Source organism: Garra rufa, chromosome 9 (genome assembly GCF_049309525.1).
Source record: "Garra rufa chromosome 9, GarRuf1.0, whole genome shotgun sequence".
NCBI lineage: Eukaryota > Metazoa > Chordata > Actinopteri > Cypriniformes > Cyprinidae > Garra > Garra rufa.
Window position 1 is genome coordinate 35,076,011 of NC_133369.1, and position 22,950 is coordinate 35,098,960.

General features: G+C 35.9%; 1 protein-coding gene across 4 annotated transcripts in view; it reads right to left on the reverse strand.

Moving 5' to 3' along the window:
• Positions 1-22,950, reverse strand: part of ano10a (anoctamin 10a) — a 46,164-nt gene that overhangs the window by 14,541 nt on the left and 8,673 nt on the right. For all 4 annotated transcript variants that reach the window (XM_073846872.1, XM_073846874.1, XM_073846873.1 and 1 more), the window contains 7 exons: positions 22,295-22,628; positions 21,951-22,186; positions 21,171-21,226; positions 20,783-20,857; positions 20,465-20,647; positions 19,240-19,431; positions 17,046-17,174 (listed from right to left, as the gene is read on the reverse strand). In XM_073846872.1, coding sequence (XP_073702973.1) covers positions 17,046-17,174; positions 19,240-19,431; positions 20,465-20,647; positions 20,783-20,857; positions 21,171-21,226; positions 21,951-22,186; positions 22,295-22,628 — 1,205 coding nt within the window. The remainder of the gene's footprint in view (positions 1-17,045; positions 17,175-19,239; positions 19,432-20,464; positions 20,648-20,782; positions 20,858-21,170; positions 21,227-21,950; positions 22,187-22,294; positions 22,629-22,950) is intronic.

Consider the following 22,950-nt stretch of genomic DNA (forward strand, 5'->3'; position numbering starts at 1 on the left):
ATAATATCTTAATTCGAGTTTCAAAGATGAACAAAACTGTAATGTATTTGGAACAACATGATGGTGAGCAACTGATGACACAATTTAATGTTTAGGAAATCCAAAGTTCTGTCATGAAACTCTAGATGGCACAGTCCGAAAGATCTATCTTAATCTGAAATAATGGCATCATCACATGGCACAGCTGATTAGTTATTTTTGTAGTAGCAGCCAATAAGCTTGCAGCTCAACAATGAAATACTTGACTAGTGCTTGCTGTAGCAGTTGCAGAACACTTCAGAAACCCTCCACCATCCCCAGCACCACCTGTATAAATCTGCTACGGGGTGATTCGTGTACTCTAAATATGGGGGTTATTCATATATGTGCAGCAGCAGTATTTCTTAGCATTGCAGATCTATTCCACCAAGACCAAATACATTAACATGGTCATGTACATTGCCATGCTAAACCCTCAGAGATTTGTCATGGATAGAAACTCACTTTTTAAACTTCTAAAACGTAGCACAGTTATCTCAAATATAAATGATGACCGTCTATTAAATTTACTATAAAACTGCATCTGTCTTAATCATCGCTTAATCAAGCTATCATTGACTAATGTGGAAAATGTACCAGCTCTGCTTTAGATGCAGTAGTTTAGCTCAGACCTCAATGATCAGTGCTAACACTCTAAAACAGTCCTAAAAGTCAGAGAAAAGACATTAGCTAAAGCTGTGACTGATGGAGACAAATGAACCCCTGGGACTCATCAACAAATTTCAGTGAAAACCAAAACAAAACCTGCTCTTCTTGTGTGGATGACATAAAGTAGGATTATGTCATTATAAATGATGTAGTGAAAGGCTGAACATTTTGATGCTGGTTGGGAAATACACCAACATCCAAATTGCTCTTTTGAGACTATGGGCCATTTACAAGTACAAACGTTCACATAGTTCATTTCCTGAACTTAAATGACGCAAATTCACATAAATATATGAATCATTACACCCATGATCCATAAATATGACAGCTACTTTAGCATTATCGTGCTAGCAAACCTCCCTTTCACCTAAAATTAATTTATATTTAACAATAAATGTACTCTGCCCACAGTTATAACACACATTGAATACTTAATTTCTGCATTCTAGACTTGATGAAATACACAAGGGCTACATTAACACTGCAGGCCAATGTGGCTCAAATCCAATTTTTTTTTTTTTTTTTGCTGACTCAGATCTGTTATTGTCGTGACAGTGTTAACAGCACAAACCACATGGAATCTTTTCAATTCTGATTTGATTTGTGCCATTTTCCATATGTGGTACTAAATCCGATACAGGTCAGATGTTTTACAATGCGACAGTGAACAGTCATGTCAGAATTCTTTCAACTTTCACGTCACTCTGTTGTCATGCGGTAAATCTTTTAATTTATGTCCTCTGTGTTTACTTCTGTATGATGGCGTGCTGCACAAGTGTTGCCAAATCCACAATTTCCCCACAGAATTGGGCTACTTTTTCCGTTGTTGCCGCGGGTTGTTTTTCAACTTCGTGAATTGATGCGACCCCACTAACATGATATTTATTATAACGTGATAACTGCAAGCCTTAGTACTCAATTATGATTTTTGCTCAGAACTGAACTTCACATTTTTGTATTAAGTGTGGCCAATATCAGATTTCCAGTGTGAACAGATCCTGGTTCTGAACTGACTCAAAACTAGTTCAATAGTGTTCGGGGGGAGGGGGGGGGGAATAACCCGCAGCAACAGTGAAAAAGTAGCCCAATTCTGTGGGAAAACAGTGGACATGGCAACACTTCCGCAGTGTGCTGTCATGTGGAAGTAAACATGGAGGAGTAAACAATTAAGTGTTTATTTATAGTGTGATCTGTAGCAGAAGCCAGCGAAATATGAAAAATAAAGAAAAGCATGTGACAGAAGATCTTTTTTAACACTCACTGTTTCCACTGACTACCTTTTGTGATTGTCTTGATAACGTCATGATGAATGTTGATCTAGAGTGTTAACTCAACAAACCTTGCCTTATTCTGTGCTAGACAAATGTACAGTAATAATTAAAGACTAGAGTAACAGATCCAGTAATGGTTGATGTTAACATATTGCTACAGGTGCATCTCAATAAATTAGAATGTCATGGAAAAGTTCATTTATTTCAATAATTCAACTCAAATTGTGAAACTCATGTATTAAATAAATTCAACCCACACAGACTGAAGTAGTTTAAGTATTTGGTTTTTTTAATTGTGATGATTTGACTCACATTTAACAAAAACCCACCAATTCTCAATCACAACAAATTAGAATATGGTGACATGCCAATCAGCTAATCAACTCAAAACTGAGCCTTCAAAATGGTCTCTCAGTTTGGTTCACTAGGCTACATAATCATGGGGAAGACTGCTGATCTGACAGTTGTCCAGAAGACAATCATTGACGCCCTTCACAAGGAAGCCACAAACATTCATTACCAAAGAACCTGGCTGTTCACAGAGTGCTGTACCAAGCATGTTAACTGTCAGTGTTGGGCAAATACCTTTAAAAAAGTAATTAGTTACAGTTACTAGTTACTTCTCACAAATAGTAACTGAGTTAGTAACTGAGTTACATCACTATAAAAGTAACTAATTACCAGGCAAAGTAACTATTGCGTTACTTAAAAATATATAATTTAATATAACTGTAAAATAAATATAAAACATTGTACACTAGTCTACACTATATTAATGTTGTTGTGGGAAAACGTGAGAGACAACTATCAAATTCAACATATTATTAGAAATATTATCATTACTATAGTGGAACTATAAAGCACAATAGATGATTTAGAACTTTAAATATCGTTATCAACTGCGTTCTTAGCCACTAATTTTGTGGCGGCACGTGACGAGGTGCTTCTATAGATTAGTATTACTTGTCACCGACGCAGAGAGACTCTTTTTAACTGGGCATAAATTGCACGTTACTTAAATAATTTTGCCTTTCACCTCAGCGAGGGAAAATAGTGCTTATACTTCCAGTTTGCAAAAGCTACCTTTGAACTTGTTGGACTTACCATCGTTGTGATGTTGTGGAATATGTGTGTGTGCGACTGACCGTGCGCGCGCTTGTGTGTGAACACTCGCACTACTCTGCCTCTGATTGGCAAACAATGGAAATTTACTCAATCTAAGCCAATCATCGCGTTCTCATTTACACCACGTTAACAAACACACCAATCATCATCACTGGTTATATGTACCGCCCCGGCCCCAAACACACACACACACACACACCCCAGAGAAAGAGAGGCCGTGGCTGAGAGAGATGCTGCTAGCAGGAAAACCGCTTCAGTGTTCTCAGTTATAGTAACGCAAATTTTTTTTGTCAGTAACGGTAACGGCGTTGTAACGGGGGAAACAGTAATTCATTTGATTACCCGTTACTGAAAAAAGTATCGCCGTTAGTAACGCCGTTTATTTATAGCGCCGTTATTCCCATCACTGTTAACTGTTGAGTGGAAGGAAAAAGTCTTGAGAGGCTTGTCAAGCAAAATCGGTTCAAGAATTTGGGTGAACTTCACAAGGAATGGACGGAGTATGAGGTCAAGGCATCACGAGCCACCACACACAGACATGTCAAGGAATTTGACTTCATTTGTCGTGTTCCTCTTGTTAAGCCACTCCTGAACCACAGACAACGTCAGAGGCCTCTTACCTGGACTAAGGAGAAGAAGAAATGGACTGTTGCCCGTGGTCCAAAGTCCTCTTTTCAGATGAGAGCAAGTTTCGTATTTAATTTGGAAACCAAGGTCCTAGAGTCTGGAGGAAGGGTGGAGAAGCTCATAGCCCAAGTTGCTCATAGCCAAGTCCAGTCTTAAGTTTCCACAGTCTGTGATGATTTGGGGTGCAATGTCATCTGCTGGTGTTGGTCCACTGTGTATTTTGAAAACTAAAGTCACTGCACTCGTTTACCAAGAAATTTTAGAGCACTTTGTGCTTCCTTCTGCTGACCAGCTTTTTAAAGATGCTGATTTCATTTTCCAGCAGGATTCGACACCTGCCCACACTGCCAAAAGTTGATTAAATGACCATGGTATTAGTGTGCTTGACTGGCCAGCAAACTCACCAGACCTGAACCCCATAGAGAATCTATGGAGTTTTGTCAAGAGGAAAATGAGAAACAAGAGGCCAAAAAATGCAGATTAGCTGAAGGCCACTGTCAAAGAAACCTGGGCTTCCACACCACCTCAGCAGTGCCACAGACTGATCACCTCCATGCCACACCGAATTGAGGCAGTAATTTAAGCAAAATGAGCCCCTACCAAGTTTTGACATATAAATTAACATACTTTCCAGAAGGCCAACAATTCACTAAAAAAATGTTATTGGTCTTATGAAGTATTCTAATTAGTTGAGATGGTGAATTGGTGGGGTTTTGTTAAATGTGAGCCAAATCATCACAATTAAATAAACCAAAGACTTAAACTACTTCAGCCTGTGTGCATTAAATTTATTTAATACATGGATTTCACAATTTGAGTTGAATTATTGAAATAAATGAACTGTTCCACCACATTCTAGTTTATTGAGATGCATCTGTATTTTTAGCACTTTTTTTAGTCTTGAATGAAATTAGTTCATAGTCAAAGCGTAGTCATATTAGCAAAACCGCTGCAAAATTTTGCATACAAAAAGGTGTTAATGCATGAATCAACAGTCACTTTCAAACCAAGTTGCTTTCTGGTGGTCAATGTGGCAAATTTGTGTGACCAACTTAAACCCAATGCAAAATATGCAGAATTATTTTATTCTCGTGAGAAATTCCAGATTGGTACCTTATTAAAATAAGGTATCTTACATCACAGCATCATTTTGGAACAGCATTATCATAGGAAGCAAGTATGCGATGTCTAGGTAGGTAACTCACTAGACTAGCAGAACTCCTGTGTTTATTTGAAAATTACCAGCAAATTTTCACTAGCAAGCCTTAAGAACCACTCTGCACTCAGTATTGCAGTCAGATAGGGGTTTGAGAGCACTGACTGAATGATTCATCAGTGATTTATCACAACAGTACATCAGTAACAGACAAGCACTGTCTCCTGCAGGGCGCTGTCTAAAACAAGCTGAGAGCATGTGCAGAAGTGTGACTCAAAATGATGTTGCATTTGAGCATGAAGTGTGGAAGATGCCACCCTCTCTTCAGGCTGATTGCCATCTGAGTGAGAGAGGGGTGTGATGCAAAGACTGAGAATCTCAGATCTCATATAATGAGAGAACAAACCCAGATTATTTCTGCAGTCACAATTTTCTCCAGGTCTATACCAGACATATGCATAATTACTGCAGATGTACTTAGGCAACCACACCACAAATACAGACAAACTTGGAATTATTTAAATAGGTAAATGGAACCCTTATGATAAAATCCTGTTATGAAAGAAGCTATTATATCAGAAGATCCTGGAGACTCAGATAGGAGTGCACCAAAATCCACGGAAATGAGAATTTTGCTTTAGGGCGCAAGATTTCTCCATACAAATTTCACATTCACCATGTTAACCAATAGAAAGCTTTTTGGCTTTTGTATGAGCTGTGCTTTATGCATCGCTACACTATTGACAATGGACAGTGGATCTGTTTTTCCTACGAAATTTCACTAAAATTTTGCTAATGTAAAGTGTATTGCAGTGTAACATAGTAAGAAGCATCGTGAGAAAAGAGAGGGTACAGCCTATGATTTGTTCAGCCTGTTGATGACCAATCTCATGTGTGACCAGAGAACTGGAGGAAAATGTGTGTCAGAAAGGTGACAAGAGTCTTTCCAGGCTAGCCGTCATCCTCTTTAAGCCGTGAGTGGAACGGAGTGAGAAAGAGCGTGAGAGGGCGGCCAGACACATCTGATCCTGCAGCATGTCAGACATGGTTAGGGAGTCATGCAACAGCACAGTCTTCAGTTAAACTGCTCTGGAAGAGCCTGTCTGCCAGTTAACATGAGCACTTGCTGGGTGGGGTATACACATATACACATATACACACACTCTCATTGTGTCCGACTGCTAATTTAGCCACTGACATCTAGACAGCCGCAGTCAAATCAGATTAAATGAAAACCAGATTTGCCCTTTGTTAGAATCTTGTAGAAAGCCTTGCTGCAGACAATGGCACAATTCACAATGAGAGATTCTCATAGTAGCACAACCATAAAATCACAAATTGTTTAATTTTAAAACGTGTGGCTAATAAAGTGCTGCAGAGAGGGCAAAACCAAGACATTAGCTAGCATTTTAGCTCTTCCGGTTCAATCGTTCTGTTTTTCAATGGGTTTTTCGTCCTGAAATGCCCTGAAATAAGGTCTGTGGTAAACACAAGCTCAAGATATTTTCATGTTGATATTCCCCCATTATTAAAGCTTTACTTGTTTTGAAAAGACTGTTACTAACAAGCAGCTGAAAGTGACTACAGAGGTTGTCTAGAACATTAATCATCATCACACTGAATAGGTAAACTCATCTACTCATTAGTCCGCTTTCACAGCCTCACTGTGTTTACAATCACCCTCTTGCAAACTATTCTAGCTTTCAGGTAAAATGTTTTTTTTTTTTTTTTTTTAAATAAAGACTGAAAGAGCTGTTGGAAGCTTAATAGTGGTGATGCTGAATTCATGTGATTTTGGTGTAATTTGTTTATAGCCAACACTACCAGTCAAAAGTTTTTGAACAGTAAGATTTGTAGTTGTTTTTTTTTAAACAAGTTTCTTCTTCTCACAAAGCCTGCATTTATTTGGTCCAAAGTACAGCAAAAACAGTACAATTTTGAATTATTTTGACTATTTAAAATAAATGTTTTCTATTTGAATATATTTTAAAATGTACTTTATTACTGTGACCCAGCTGAATTTTTAGCACCATTACTCCAGTCACACGATCCTTCAGAAATCATTCTAATATTCAGATTTTCTGCTCAAAGAACATTTATTGTTATTGTTGAAAACAACAGAGTCGATTTTTTTAGGTTTCTTTGATTAATAGAAATGTCAGAAAAAACAGCATTTATCTGAAATAGAAATCTTTTGTAACATTATAAATGTCTTTTTCATCACTTTTGATCAATTTAAAGTATCCTTGCTAAATAAAAGTATTAATTTTCATCCCGCTTTTGAAAGGTACTCAACTGGAAAAAAATTGTACTCAACTGTTTTAAATTTTGATAATAATGCTAATAATAATAATAAACAGCAAAGCAGCATATTAGAATGATTTTTGAAGTATTATGTGACACTGAAGACTGTTGTAATGATGCTGAAAATGTAGCTTTGATCACAGAAATAAATTATATTTTAAAATATATTCAAATAGAAAACAGTTATTTTAAATAGTATTTTTTTTACTGTTTTTGCTGTCCTTTGGATCAAATAAATGCAGGCTTGGTGAGCAAAAAAGACTTCTGTAAAAAACACTAAAAATCTTTTGACTGGTAGTGTACTTTTAAATTCTGCCAATTGTATTTAGGTTTTAATAATTCATAAAAGTGCAGTTCATTTGTGAAGATTATCATGATGAACAAACCGTCTATTTGTTATAAATCTTTTCTGGTCACAGAGCCTATTTTCTGCAATAATCCAAAATCCAATGAAAGAGTCCCATTGTGTGTTTTGTTAAGCGAATCAGGGTTTTGCTAACTTCCGATAAAAATGTCATTACTGCAGTGCAGTAAGTTCAAATTGGATTTAATTTACTCAATTTCAATACTCAGAGCACAGCAAGTGTTGTGGAGGTCTCTTTCAAAACTGTAGCTTGCCAAGTTAGCTACTTGATGATCTATAGCAGTTAAGCTATACTTAAGCTATACTTATAGCTAAAAAAGATGCAAGTTAATAAAGCTACAAGACCTCAAGCTATAACATAGCACTACAAGCTACTAACAATCAAACACACACAAATACATACACTACAAGTCAAGTTTTTGAACAGTAAGATTTTTAATGTTTTTTTTAATAAGTCATTCTGCTTACAAAGCCTGCATTTATTTGATGCAAAGTATATCAAAAACAGTCAAATTTTGAAATATGTTTACTATTTAAAATAACTGTTTTCTATTTGAATATATTTTAAAATGTCCCATATTTTAAAAGAAGTCCCATATGCACAATACAGTAAAACAATATTATTAAAATTTTGTCTAAAAATTTAATTGCTTCCTGCGATGAGAAAGCTGAATTTATCAGCAGCCATTATTTCAGTTTTCAGTGTCACATGATTCAGAAATCATTCTAATATGCTGATTTGGTACTCGAGAAACATTTCACTTCACTTATTATTATCAATACTGCAAACAGTTATGCTGCTTAATGTTTTTGTGGAAACTGTGATATTTTTTCTTTGAGGAATGGAAAAGAACAGCAATGATTAGTAATAGAAACAGCAAACAGTGCAAAACGTTTAGGGAAAAAAAAATATGTGTGTGCAACTGTCTGCAGACAAATCTCTCTCTCTCCTTCTCTCTCTCAGAGGTCACAATCAGCCTCCCTACCATCAAGCTTTTCAGTTCTTCCTGATCCTCAGCCGTCTCCTGTCACCGTGGCTACACTGTTGCCTAGTTACTGCTCTCTGAGGCATGTCATCGAGTAATTACCTGAGTATCGAATGGCCCAAAAATAGGCAGCAGTCATGGCTCTGAGAAATACCAGCAATGACACACACATACATACACACACACGCTCACAAACCTCTCTGATTCATTCCACTGTGAGCCAGAGACAATGCACACAAAAGCAAAGTAAAGAAAAGATAACAGAGCGAAGGGGACATTTGCATTACCCATCATCCAAAGATGACCTTTGAGGGCACAGAGATTATTTCTGCATTAATCTTTTTAGGATGATTGCTTACTTACGCAACAAAAAAAATCAACAAATCTGTTTTCTTATATTCAAACACTGACAGATCTACAGTATATATTACCATTGCTCATATCTAGGGTTGAACAAACACTTAACCCCAAGTATTCAACTTATGAATGTAACTATTCCTGCACATTTGTGTTACAGATATCATTAGATGCCAAGCACCGAAGGTTGTATCCTATTGTATTTTAGCCTTTGCCTTCGTCCTCTTCTTTCCAATCTGGAAGTCTATGACAGCCCATAGAACCGCTTGCGAGAAAGTTATGAAATTTGGCAAACATAAGGGGGACAGTCTGATTTGTCACCATAGCAAATTTGGAGTTTCTATCTCAATCCCTCTAGCACCACCAACTGTCCACATTTGCACTTATGTTTATGCTAATTACTTTTGAACCGTAAAGTTTCGATGAAAATGTTTTTTTTCCTCTGATTCCTTGCCTCACAAAAAACTACTTTTTCGAAGTCATCCTAGACGGTTTGTCAGATTTTCACCAAAATTAGCTCAGATCATCTTCAGATCATTATGAAATTCAAGTTGATTAGTCAAACTATTCTCAAATAATGCATGAACGAATTAGAAAATTTCCAAAACTGGTCTCTTTAGATTTGGTGCAGCAGGCCGAGTCAAACCATACCCAATTTCCTGTGTCAGCCATTTTGGGTGTCTGCCATTTTGAATTGTGTCATATTTTATGAACGTATTGGCACATCTTTGTGAAACTTAGTATGCATCCCGGCACCAGGCAGCTCCAATTTGTGGACAAAAGTTATTATGAAATGTCCAAAAATTTTAACTTTTGATTAAATTATCGTATTGTAATGAAACTGGTCTCAATATATTCTTTGGGTTATGTCAGCCAAACTTCTTGTCCACCATTTTTATTTATGTTGAAAACCTATTTTTTCAAACTCCTCCTAGATTGTTGGTCTCTTTTTTATCAAATTTGACTCCAAAAATTTAAATAGTTCAAAAAACCTACTTTTTCAAAATTGTCCTAAATGGTTTGTCTGATTTTCACCAGAATTGGCTCAGATTATCTTCAGACCATCCTGGCAAAAAGTTGTGGAATTCAAGTTGATTAGTCAAACTATTCTGAAATAACACATGAACAAATTTGACAAAGAACATGCAAAAAAAGGTGTGAAGCTATATCTCCACAACAGTTTAGCGTATTGAGACCAGACTTGGTGTGTGTTATAACAACCTGCATACTTTTGACAAAAGTGGTCAGGAGATGTGAAAAATTTGTATTTTTGCTTATAACTTCTGAATATTTGGCAAAAATTCCCAAAACTGGTCACTTTAGATTCGGTGCAGCATGCCGAGTCAAACCATGCCCAATTTCCTGTGTCAGCCATTTTGGGTGTCAACCATTTTGAATTGTGTCGCAAAATGTGATATTTTATGAATGCACTGGCGTATCTTTACAAAACTTGGTATGTGTCTCTGCATCAGGTAGCTCTACCTTGTGGACAAAAGTTATCATGAAATGTCCAAAAATGTTAATAGCTTTTGATTAAAATATTGTATTGTAATGAAACTGGTTTCAATATATTCTTTGGGTTATGCCAAGAACATAGATATTTTGCCATAGTCAGCCAAACTTCTTGTCCATCATTTTAATTTATGTTGAAAACCATTTTTTTTTTAACTCCTCCTAGATTATTGGTCTAAGTTTTAGCAAATTTGTCTCCAAAAATTCTACGGGTCAAGGTTTTTTGCAATTTGTAATAGTTCGAAAAACCTACTTTTTTGAACTTGTCCTAAATGTTTGTTTGATTTTCACCAAAATTGGCTCAGATTATCTTCAGACCATGCTGGCAAAAAGTTATGGAATTCAAGTTGATTAGTCAAACTATTCTCAAATAACGCATGAACGAATTTGACGAAGAGCACACAAAAACGGATGTGAAGCTATATCTCCACAATGGTTTAGCGTATTGAGACCAGACTTGGTGTGTGTTATAACAACCTGCACACTTTTGACAAAAGTGGTCAGGAGATGTGAAAAATTTGTATTTTTGCTTATAACTTCTGAATATTTGGCAAAAAAAATCCCAAAACTGGTCACTTTTGATTCGGTGCAGCATGCCGAGTCAAACCATGCCCAATTTCCTGTGTCAACCATTTTGGGTGTCAACCATTTTGAATTGTGTCGCAAAATGTGATATTTTATGAATGCACTGGCGTATCTTTACAAAACTTGGTATGTGTCTCTGCATCAGGTAGCTCTACCTTGTGGACAAAAGTTATCATGAAATGTCCAAAAATGTTAATAGCTTTTGATTAAAATATTGTATTGTAATGAAACTGGTTTCAATATATTCTTTGGGTTATGCCAAGAACATAGATATTTTGCCATAGTCAGCCAAACTTCTTGTCCATCATTTTAATTTATGTTGAAAACCAATTTTTTTTAACTCCTCCTAGATTGTTGGTCTAAGTTTTAGCAAATTTGTCTCCAAAAATTCTACGGGTCAAGGTTTTTTGCAATTTGTAATAGTTCGAAAAACCTACTTTTTTTTAACTTGTCCTAAATGTTTGTTTGACTTTCACCAAAATTGGCTCAGATTATCTTCAGACCATGCTGGCAAAAAGTTATGGAATTCAAGTTGATTAGTCAAACTATTCTCAAATAATGCATGAACGAATTTGACGAAGAGCACACAAAAACGGATGTGAAGCTATATCTCCACAATGGTTTAGCGTATTGAGACCAGACTTGGTGTGTGTTATAACAACCTGCACACTTTTGACAAAAGTGGTCAGGAGATGTGAAAAATTTGTATTTTTGCTTATAACTTCTGAATATTTGGCGAAAAATCCCAAAACTGGTCACTTTTGATTCGGTGCAGCATGCCGAGTCAAACCATGCCCAATTTCCTGTGTCAGCCATTTTGGGTGTCAACCATTTTGAATTGTGTCGCAAAATGTGATATTTTATGAACGCACTGGCGTATCTTTACAAAACTTGGTATGTGTCTCTGCACCAGGTAGCTCTACCTTGTGGACAAAAGTTATCATGAAATGTCCAAAAATGTTAATAACTTTTGATTAAAATATTGTATTGTAATGAAACTGGTTTCAATATATTCTTTGGGTTATGCCGAGAACATAGATATTTTGCCATAGTCAGCCAAACTTCTTGTCCATCATTTTAATTTATGTTGAAAACCAATTTTTTTTAACTCCTCCTAAATTGTTGGTCTAAGTTTTAGCAAATTTGTCTCCAAAAATTCTACGGGTCAAGGTTTTTTGCAATTTGTAATAGTTCGAAAAACCTAGTTTTTGAACTTGTCCTAAATGTTTGTTTGATTTTCACCAAAATTGGCTCAGATTATCTTCAGACCATGCTGGCAAAAAGTTATGGAATTCAAGTTGATTAGTCAAACTATTCTCAAATAATGCATGAACGAATTTGACGAAGAGCACACAAAAACAGATGTGAAGCTATATCTCCACAATGGTTTAGCGTATTGAGACCAGACTTGGTGTGTGTTATAATAACCTGCAAAGTTTTAACAAAAGTGGCCAGGAGATGTGAAAATGGGTATTTTTGCTTATAACTTCTGAATATTTGGCAAAAAATTCCAAAACTGGTCTCTTTAGATTCGGTGCAGCATGCTGAGTCGAACCATACCCAATTTCCTGTGTCAGCCATTTTGGGCGTCGGCCATTTTGAATTTCGTTGCAAAATGTGATATTATATGAACTCATTGGCGTATATTTACAAAACTTAGTATGTGTCTCTGCACCAGGCAGCTCCACCTTGTGGACAAAAGTTATCATGAAATTTCCAAAAATGTTAATAACTTTTGATTAAATTATCATATTGTAATGAAACTGGTCTCAATATATTCTTTGGGTTATGCCGAGAACATAGATATCAATTTTGCCATAGTAAGCCAAACATCTTGTCCACCATTTTAATTTATGTTGAAAACCTATTTTTTCGAACTCCTTCTAGATTGTTGGTCTCATTTTTACCAAATTTGACTCCAAAAATTATATGGGTCAAGATTTGTTGCAATTTTTAATAGTTCGAAAAACCTACTTTTTCGAACTTGTCCTAAATGATTTGTCTGATTTTCACCAAAATTGGCTCAGGTCATCTTGAGATCATGTTGGCAAAAAGTTATAGATTTCGTGTCGATATAAAAACCTGTTACTGTTTAATGCATAAACGAATCTGCCAAACTACATCTGAGGCTGTATCTCTGCAAAGCTTTGACATACTGACACCAACCTTTATATGTGCCATTGTCACCTCAGAATGACCACGTCACATCAATTTGGTAACAGCGCCACCTATTGGTCAAAAGTGATTAACCATTCATTAAGCATTAAGCAATTTTCATAAATGCTTATAACTTTTTATTACATTAGCCCATTGTAATGAACCTACTTTTTCAAAATCTTTCTAGATAGTTTGTCTGATTTTCACTAAAATCGAGTCAAGATTATCTTCAGAAAAAAGTTACGGATTTAGTTTAGGCATGACGCCAGGACACGACAAAGCTTTGACATATTGAAACAAAATGGTGTGTGTGCCATTGCCACTTCACACAGAACACACCAAATCGGTTTGATAACAGTGCAGCCCATTGGTCAAAAGTGATATACGCATAAAATAACACATTGAATCATATTACTAGTGGTTGTATTTATGATTTTTCAGCCATTTTAACTAAAATCATCTTGAAATGGTCTCAATTACTCAATGCTACAGTTGGTCTAATGCTTGCTGCCTTGCTTGCTTCTGTAGTGCTTGGCCCTTTATTTGCTGCTTGCAGCTATATTGTTTAGATTGCTTAATTTAAAGGATAGTTTACCCAAAAATGAAAAATCTGTTTGATATTTCGTGTTGGTTTTTAAAAGAAAATATGCACTATTACTTGCTTATTAAACTTTTTTATACTCGAGCAAATGATAGAACAGGTGAAACAAAATCCCACATACATTGATAGAGAAACTGAGCCATGTCTGGGGTCTCGAACATGAGAGTGGGATCTTTTGATTTGGCCATTAAGATTTTTTTAATGAGTCATTATAAAACATCTTGCCATATGATAATTTAATGCCATAATATGCTGCAATAATCTAAACGACTTAATCGCTTATCCTGTCCTCCTCTGTTGCTATATATTATATTGTCATGTCAGACTATATGATGTTGTATTACTACTTCTGAAAGTGATCCATACATCACACAGCACTTTGCAGTCTGTGAGAAGCAGACCCTCCCCCTCTGCATACTGATCCAATGCCAATCCCTGCTCACTCCACTTAATGAACTAACAGAGTCAATAAAATATAGAAAGACAGCCTTGAGAAGTGCCCTGCATAATAGATAGGGAATGCGATTTGCTTTCTACACAATATGTGAGCTCTATGTAAATGAGCATATACACACATGAGTTTGTTAATTACAGAGAATTTATATAGCTATTAAGGAGTACAATCTGGAATTTGTAGGCTCTGGTTCTTTAACAATTCCATTAACAACTGTTTTATCACTTTTGTTTTATGCCTGCAATATTTCTCCTTACTAAATAATAATAAAAAAGAACAATATTTTTGGTAATATATTTTATATTCCTGTTTAATAAAAATACTACATTTATTAAAGCAAAAGTTATATGTAAAATACACACTGTCATATGAAAAACCTAGTCATTAATTTGTACTGATTAAAGTGAAATTTAGTGAAGAAGCATTTAGATTGATGAGTGAGTGAGTGATTCATTGGACTGACTTAAATCAATGACCAATTTATTTTAGAAAAATGAGTATCATTACGGTACTATGAATTTTTATTAATATTTATACGTTTTTTTAATTATTTTCCATTATCCATTATTCCATTTTCTGTTTTTATTATTGGCTAGAAAACTTGTCATGCTGTATTTTTAGTGTTCAGTGGAAAAATTAAGACCTGTGATGTGATCCAAACATCTTGAAATTAATTTGTTTTCAGTATGTGTGTGTGTGTGTGTGTGTGTGTGTGTGTGTGTGTGTGTGTGTGTGTGTGTGTGTGTGTGTGTGTGTGTGTGTGTGTGTTCTCATATATATGGTTAATGAGGTGTGTAAACTGACATGGGTACTACAATGTACAGATACAGTTTATACAATATAAAAACCATTACATCTATGGAGAGCCTCCCCATAAAACATGAAATCCAGTCTGTTTGTGTATGTGGTCCTGGTAAACCCTACGTTATGGTCCCAATGAGGAAACAAGCTTATAAATCATACAGAATGAAGATTTTTAAAAATGCTAAAAGTTTTCTGTGAGGGGTAGGTTTATGGGTAGGGTGGTAGAAAATGCGGTTTATACAGTATAAAAACCATTACGCCTATGGAATTTCCCCATAAAGCATTGAATTCCAACATGTATGTGTGTGTGTTTTAACTTGTTCTTGGAAAGAAAAAAAAGATTCCATCTCTTTAATACAACAAACATTACCCGTTGATACCTTTAAAATGAAATAACATAAATGTAAATGAATGCAAGTTAATTTAATGTCAAGTCCAGCATGGTTAATAAAAGATAAAGTTTATAAATTATTAATCATTTGTGGCACCAGACAGAAAATGTTATAGGTGTTTCCAAGCAGGTTTTTTAATGGCCCCCAGGTCACCGCAAACACAAGCCACAAATTTAGCCAAAAGTTAATACATAAGACCCAAGGGGTCTAGGTTTTTGGCTGGTTTGCATTGTCCAATTAGATATCTAGTAGATGCCATAACTACACTACTATTATGGTTCCAAAAAAACTGCTTTTTTTTAAATAAAATTAATGAAAAAAAAAAGTATTCAGTTGGGACAGTCTTGACTGTATGTTTCTTCTGATCTTATTTGTTTATTTATTTATGGGTTTGTTTGTTTGTCTAGTAGTTTTAAATGTTAATTTTGTCAAATAAATTAGACAGTTTTGTTAGGTATGATGGTTTTTATTCATTATATAATTTCCATACTTCCATTTCTGATTATTGAATCTCATGTAAATTGCCAACACTGAACCTAAAGGAAAAACATATGAGAAAATATCTATAGTTTTGTATATAGTACTGATAGATGGATTACACAAACGCCCTAATGTAACATCCTCTGCTCTGCCATTCAAGCTATTGAAGGTTGATGAGTGCCATGACCCTCACAGGAAATGAATGAACACGTCAGAGATACACAGATACAGTGTAGCCACACACTCACCCACAAACAAAGTTGATTTGGAGCACTGAGCTGACCTGCCATGAACTGAGCTGACAGCAGCTGTTCCAGCGTAACCAGCGTAGCCGTACTCCAGCTGAACCAGCCCTAAACAAATCAATTCACACCAGCCAGCAGGAGCAGCCAAACTCAATCCAATCAATCTGAATTAGAACTTCAAATACAGCCTTATTCGAGGCAACAACACTACCATTTGCTTTTGATTTGACATGCATATCTTCTCTGACTTCAGTCAATTTGGATTAAGTTTACTTGATTTAATCTTGCAGAACGAAACAACAAAGCCACACTTTTCTATTCCCACAACAATCCTGGTTTTGAGTTTTATTTAAAATTCTGTCATGGTACACTGATGCTGTGCGCGAATCAGTATGGCCTAATTACAACTCCAGTGATTACTGCGAAGTTTAATTAGCGGAAAACAAGACATGGCACAATGAATTCCTCCCCAGATCCCCACCAGGTTCACACAGAATTTCAGGAGTTCTATTTTCTCCTCCCCAAAAAACACAAGTCTCTTGTGTGTTTGTGCGTGAGTGTGTGTTTCTCTCCATGCTTTGGGTCAGTTATTTTGAGTGAGTCTCCTGAGGCTAGAAGCAAAGCTTATCCTTTACTGAACCTCCTGTTTAATTCTGACGTTAACCCATATGGATGGACTGGAGCTCCACAGTAGTGGGGTTCTGGATTATTTTCTTACACAAACTGACAAAGTCTAATACACTGTTTCCTGCATTATCCAAACCGCCAGGATGGCGGTTAAGGAAACGAAGGACTACAGCCAAGTTTAGCACCCTTTAACACTCATAGACTCACATGCAGAATGAAAACAACTCACTGATGCCACCTTATGGACCATTTGAGCCATTGCAAAAAGGGGTTATAGGTTATCATGGTGTAAGGACAGGAGAGAATGTTACCTCTATTGCCACCACAATGAGGATCAGCTGAGTCTCTGATTCAGGGAAGTACGCTTTCATTTGTGGGGACAAACCAATCAAGGCACAGTTGGTCACCACAGCGATAAGGCTCATCGTCTCGAATGCCAACTGGAAGAATAAAAACTCAAATGTTAGTTTTGTGTGTGTGTGTGTGTGTGTGTGTGTGTGTGTGTGTAACAAAAATACTCAAAAACTAAAATCTAAAACATTAACAAATACTATAATAGTACATAAATAAGACTAAAATAACACTGGTGTGTAAATACGTAATACCATTTAAATGTTAGGACAGACTAATTGGGAAAGACATAATTTTAAATGCTTTAAATGATTTTTCATGTAAGTGGATATCAGATATATAGGAGAGATTAGTGTGGTTTAATGTTTGTCTGGGTCCACTAATCTTCTTTATGACTATTTCTGGCTAGTTCTGACTCATATATTATATAAGTAATAGGATGAAGCATATCAAGTTGCTTAATAATTGAATAAATACATGATGGAATTTTACATTTGATATTTCCATACATTTAAAAAATAAGTACCTTTGTACCATTTGCAAGTAAGTAAAACTTTAAAGTAGTACTTATATTTTTAAAGGAGCATTTGTACTTTAACTCAAGGACATGATTTGTGTACTTTGTCCACCACTGTGAGATATCAATTTCACATGCCCTTTTCTCTGAATATGAGCATAACTGAGCCAAAGCCATCTTTCATGGGGCCTTCGCACGCAATGTAGTTCAGCCAACAATAAAAAATACAGCTTCATGGTTTCCAGAAAGAAAAGAAAATTAAGCAGCACAACTGTTCTCAACATTGATAATAAAAAATAAATGAATTAAATTAAAAAAATAATACGTGAGGACCAAACAAGCATATTAGAATGATTTCTGGTAGTAGGGATGCACCAAAATAAAAATTCTTGGCCAAAGCCGAAGCCAAACAAAATTAAACACTGGTCCAAAGGCCGAAGGCAGATTACCGAACACGTTTTTTTGTGTATTTTTCCCCCATGTATTTTGCCTTTTTTTTAAATTAAATTAAATATCCAAAATGTGCTTATAGTTTTGTCTTGCTTTTCAAAAAAAAAAAAAAATTACAAAACAACAATATAAAAATATTTACGTTTAACATTTTAGTAGACAGTATAGTCTACCAACAAAGCACAATTTAACTTAAAATGAATAAGTTAGTAAATTATTATTATTTGGCCATTTTTAAGACCCCCTTCTTGAATCAGGCATCTGCTTTTTAATGTACAAATAAATGTAGCCTTGCGCATAAGAGACTGTTATAATAAATGTATTAATAGAGCTGTTGTAATGATTGTTATCATTATTTTTGTCTTACTTTTTTAGTTTATTTTACAGAACCACAGTAAAATTACAATGCTAGTATTTATGAATGTTGATTTTCATTTTTACGGTTTCAGCACAGATTTCAAACTGTCATTTTGTACTGTTATTTGTAGTTCATGAGATTAAAAACTTCTCACTATATATTTCTTCTGTTTCTTAAAGGGATAGTTCACACAAAAATGAATATTCTGTGATTAATAACTCACCCTCATGTCGTTCAAATCCGAGAGCTTTCTGACAATAGACAGCAATGCAGCTACTAAGTTCAAGACCCAGAAAGGTAGTAAGGACATCGGTAAAATAATCCATGTGACTTTAGTGGTTTAACCTTAATTTTATGAAGCTATGAGAATACTTTTTGTGCGTAAAGAAAATAAAAATAATGACTTTATTCAACGATTTCTTCTCTTCCGTGTCAGTCTTGGACGGGCATTCACCAACGAACCATGACGCATGCGTGTGGTGCTGCTGACACAGAAGCCGCCATAAAAAGCATTCTCGTAGCTTCATAAGTTTACGGTTGAACCACTGATGTCACATGGACTATTTTAATGTCCTTACTACCTTTCTGGGCCTTGAAAGTGGTAGTTACCTTGCTGTCTATGCAGGGTCAGAAAGCTCTCAGATTTCATCAAAAATATCCTAATTCGTGTACCGAAGACAAAAGGTCCTACAAGTTTGGAACGACATGAGGGTGAGTAATTAATGACATATTTTTCACTTTTGGGTGAACTATCCCTTTAAGCTTTCTTTAAAGTACTGTAAATTATCAGCTCTTCTGAATGTGAGACTTTCTCATGAGATTTTCTCACCTGCCACACCCCGATGTTCGCAGCTGGTTCTGAGAAGGGCCGCTTGAAAACATGGCACATCTTGAAGGCGTCAGAATAAACCTCAGTGATGTTGTTCAGCACCACCAACACAGCAGCCAGCGGATACACACAGGAGAACAGACTCACATAGCCGAACAACAGGAACTGCTCAAGGTAGTCGTCAAACGTGCCCTGATGACCAAAGATATTTCGGAGAATTTTTAAGGTCAGAAAGGGACAGAAATGGTCATACAAAACTTAAAGGAGAAATTCACTTCCAGAACAAAAATGTACAGATAATTCACTCACCCCCTTGTCATCCAAGATGTCTTTCTTTCTTCAGTCATAAAGAATGTATGTTTTTTGAGGAAAACATTTCAGGATTTCTCTCCATATAGTGGACTTCTATGGTGCCCCCAAATTTGTAGTTTAAATGCAGCTTCAAAGGCCTCTAAACGACCCCAGATGAGAAAGAAGGGTTTTATCTAGTGAAACAATCGGTTATTTTCTAAAAAAAAAAAAAAAAAAAAAAAATTATATACTTTTTAACCTTTGCGACAACTCTGCGTATTCCGGTTCAAGACAGTTAGGGTAGGTTGAAAAACTCCCATCTCATTTTTCATTTTCATCTTTAAAATCATCTTACATCGCTGAAGAAGTACCGACCCAGTGTTTACAAAGTGAACGTGCAAAGAAGATCAAATGCTTGGAGAAGTTGGAGAAGAAAATGAGATGGGAGATTTTCGACATACCCTAACTGTCTTAAACCAGAATACACAGAGTTGACATAGAGCTAGACAAGACGAGCATTTGAGGTTAAAAAGTATATAAATTGACTTTTTTTTTTTTTTAGAAAATAACAGATCGTTTCGCTAGATAAGACCATTCTTCCTAAACTGCATTTTGGAAGTTCATAATCACGGGCACCATAAAAGTCCACTATATGGAGAGAAATCCTGAAATGTTTTCCTCAAGAAACATAATTTCTTCACGACTGAAGAAAGAAAGACATGAACATCTTGGATGACAAGGGGGTGAGTATCTGTACATTTTTGTTCTGAAAGTGTACTTCTCCTTTTAATTATAACTGTTGTTGGTGCATAAGGAATTCAGGAAAAATAGTGTTTTTTGCTTGCTTGTTTTTTGTTTACAAAATTACATATTTTTGGTAATTATATATTTTTAAACCCAAGGCACCCAACTGATAACGACTACTCTGACCTACCAGATAGGTGTTCATTTCAGTCTCCAGCTGAACTTGTTGCAGCAGGGGGAGCTCTTTATCACCCATGATTCTCCTCATCCTCTTATGGATCTTCTTGTTCCTTCTCCTCTGCAGCCAGTATGGCAGGAAGGCCTCCATCACTTGATTCAGGATTTGAGAGGTGATGAGCAGTGTGGCCAAACTCTGATGATCCACACACACAGACAAATGACTTCCATTTAAAACCATAAGTCTTGTAAAGTAGGTTTTAATTAAGTCATTCAACTACACTTGATTTATTGCTTGTCAAAGCAGCTGAGCTTAGTCTGAAATACTGACCTGTCTCAAAAGCGCCATATCTTGCATGACAAAGGCAATATAGAAGAGAGAGGCAAAGCAGTTTACGAAGTTAAACTGGAAACAAACAAATCAAAACACAACTGATAATTAAAACCATATTTTCACTTCAGAAATTAGCATAATTTTAATGAAGCTAGGATTCACACATTTAGGACCAATGCATTTCCACTACTATTCCAGTCGTTTATAGTTACTAGATAGATTTACTAGACTATTAAATATAATGATATAAAGAATCATGCATGAATATCACAATTTAGTGTGAACCCTATATTACAACAAATATAATTTAAAAAATGAAATAGTAAAACATGCCGTTATAAGACTGTATGTATGTGAACAGACAAAAACAAACTTGACAACATACCACCAAAACCTTGAGCACAAGGTGATTTTGAAATGATGACTCCAATCTGTGGTTTTCTGAAAACAAAACACAAGGAATGTGATTTACCTCCATGTTATGTTGGAAAGTAAAAAGATAGAAGGAAAAGAATTGTTGTTAAAAAAAAACGATTAGTGTGAGGCATTAATAGAATTTACATTAAATTATTACAAAGGACTTTTAGGGTGCCCACACGTTTGAACTTCCAAAATGCAGTTTAAATGGACTCGAAACGATCCCAGCCAAGGAAGAAGGGTCTTGTCTACCTAAACAATGTTTTTTTTTTTTTTATTATTACAATTTATATACTTTTTAACCTCAAATGCTCATCTTGTCTAGCTCTGCGTGTACACTGTGTATTCCAGTTCAAGACAGTTATGTCGAAAAACACCCATCTCATTTTCTCTTCCAACTTTTAAAATCATCCTATATCGTTGTTTTACCTTTTTTTGTAAAGGGTGTTTGATCTTCTTCACACATTCACTTTGCAAACACTGGGTTGGTACTTCTGCAGCGATGTAGGACGATTTTAAAGTTGGAGGAGAAAATGAGATGGGAGTCTTTCGACCTACCCTAACTGTATTGAACCGCAATACACACAGTACACGCAAAGCTAGACAAGATGAGAATTTGATGTTGAAATGTATATAAATTGTATTTTTTTTTGTTTTTAAATAACAAAAAAAAATCCAAAAAAAAAAAAACCCTGAAAAGATGATAAAAGATGAACGGGTAAAAAGACAGGAAGAATTTCAGGCTCACCCCAGGCTGTGAGAAACTCTGCTGCATAGCGATACAGTAAGTTCATGATCTCGATGACCACAGCGTAGATGATACTGGGTACAAACAGCAGAACGCTGGTCGCAAAGTTTGGACTTTCATTGTATATACTTATGGCCCAGTGCTCCATGTCAAAGTAAACCATCATCACGTAAAAGGACAGATACAGGCACAGCAGAACGAAAGGAACGGACACCAAATATATCCTCAACTGCCGCCTGTGATGGGAAAACAAACACTGTCAAAACAAATTGAGCATCTAGAACACTTCTTATATGTATCATGCTTATCCCCCCAAAACATGATAACATTTCAAAAACTGGTACTTTGAGCTAGGGTAGACTGGCTCCTCTCGTCCCGTGACTGGATTAAACCCCAGAGCTCCATGGAATCCAGCCCTCGGTTCTTCAAACGCTTTTTTGCGGCTCAGGGTTCCCCACCCATACGCAAACGTAGCGCTGCATCTCTTCCACACTTCCAAGAATACTGTAGACCAAACCAGGTTGAAGACAGCAAACAGCACATACTTGTCATAGTCCTCCCAGTCAAAGAGGTAGTAAGGTATACCAATGAGGGCCATGGGCACCAAGGCATATGTGAAATACTCCAGAAATCCAAAGTAGAGTGCCAGACCCTCACCAAAGTAATGTCTGATGTCATCTACATCATGGAGGACACAAAGACAACATCTTTAATATAGCACATTGCACGGTGGTTTCAAAGCATGTGTGTAATGTTCAAAACCACCAGATTTTATGTTAAGCTGGTGTATTTTTTGAGTGGTGCAAGTACAAATCTTCTTCATATTACATTTGCATTTAATGAGCAATTAACAGTTTCCCACAATAATTCAAGAAAACAGCTACACATCACACACACCCACCAAATATGACATTCTACTGTACTTATATAACTAAAATTCTTGTGAAATTCTTTTCACAGTAAGTTGTATCAGAAAACTGATAATAAAGGCTGGAGTTGG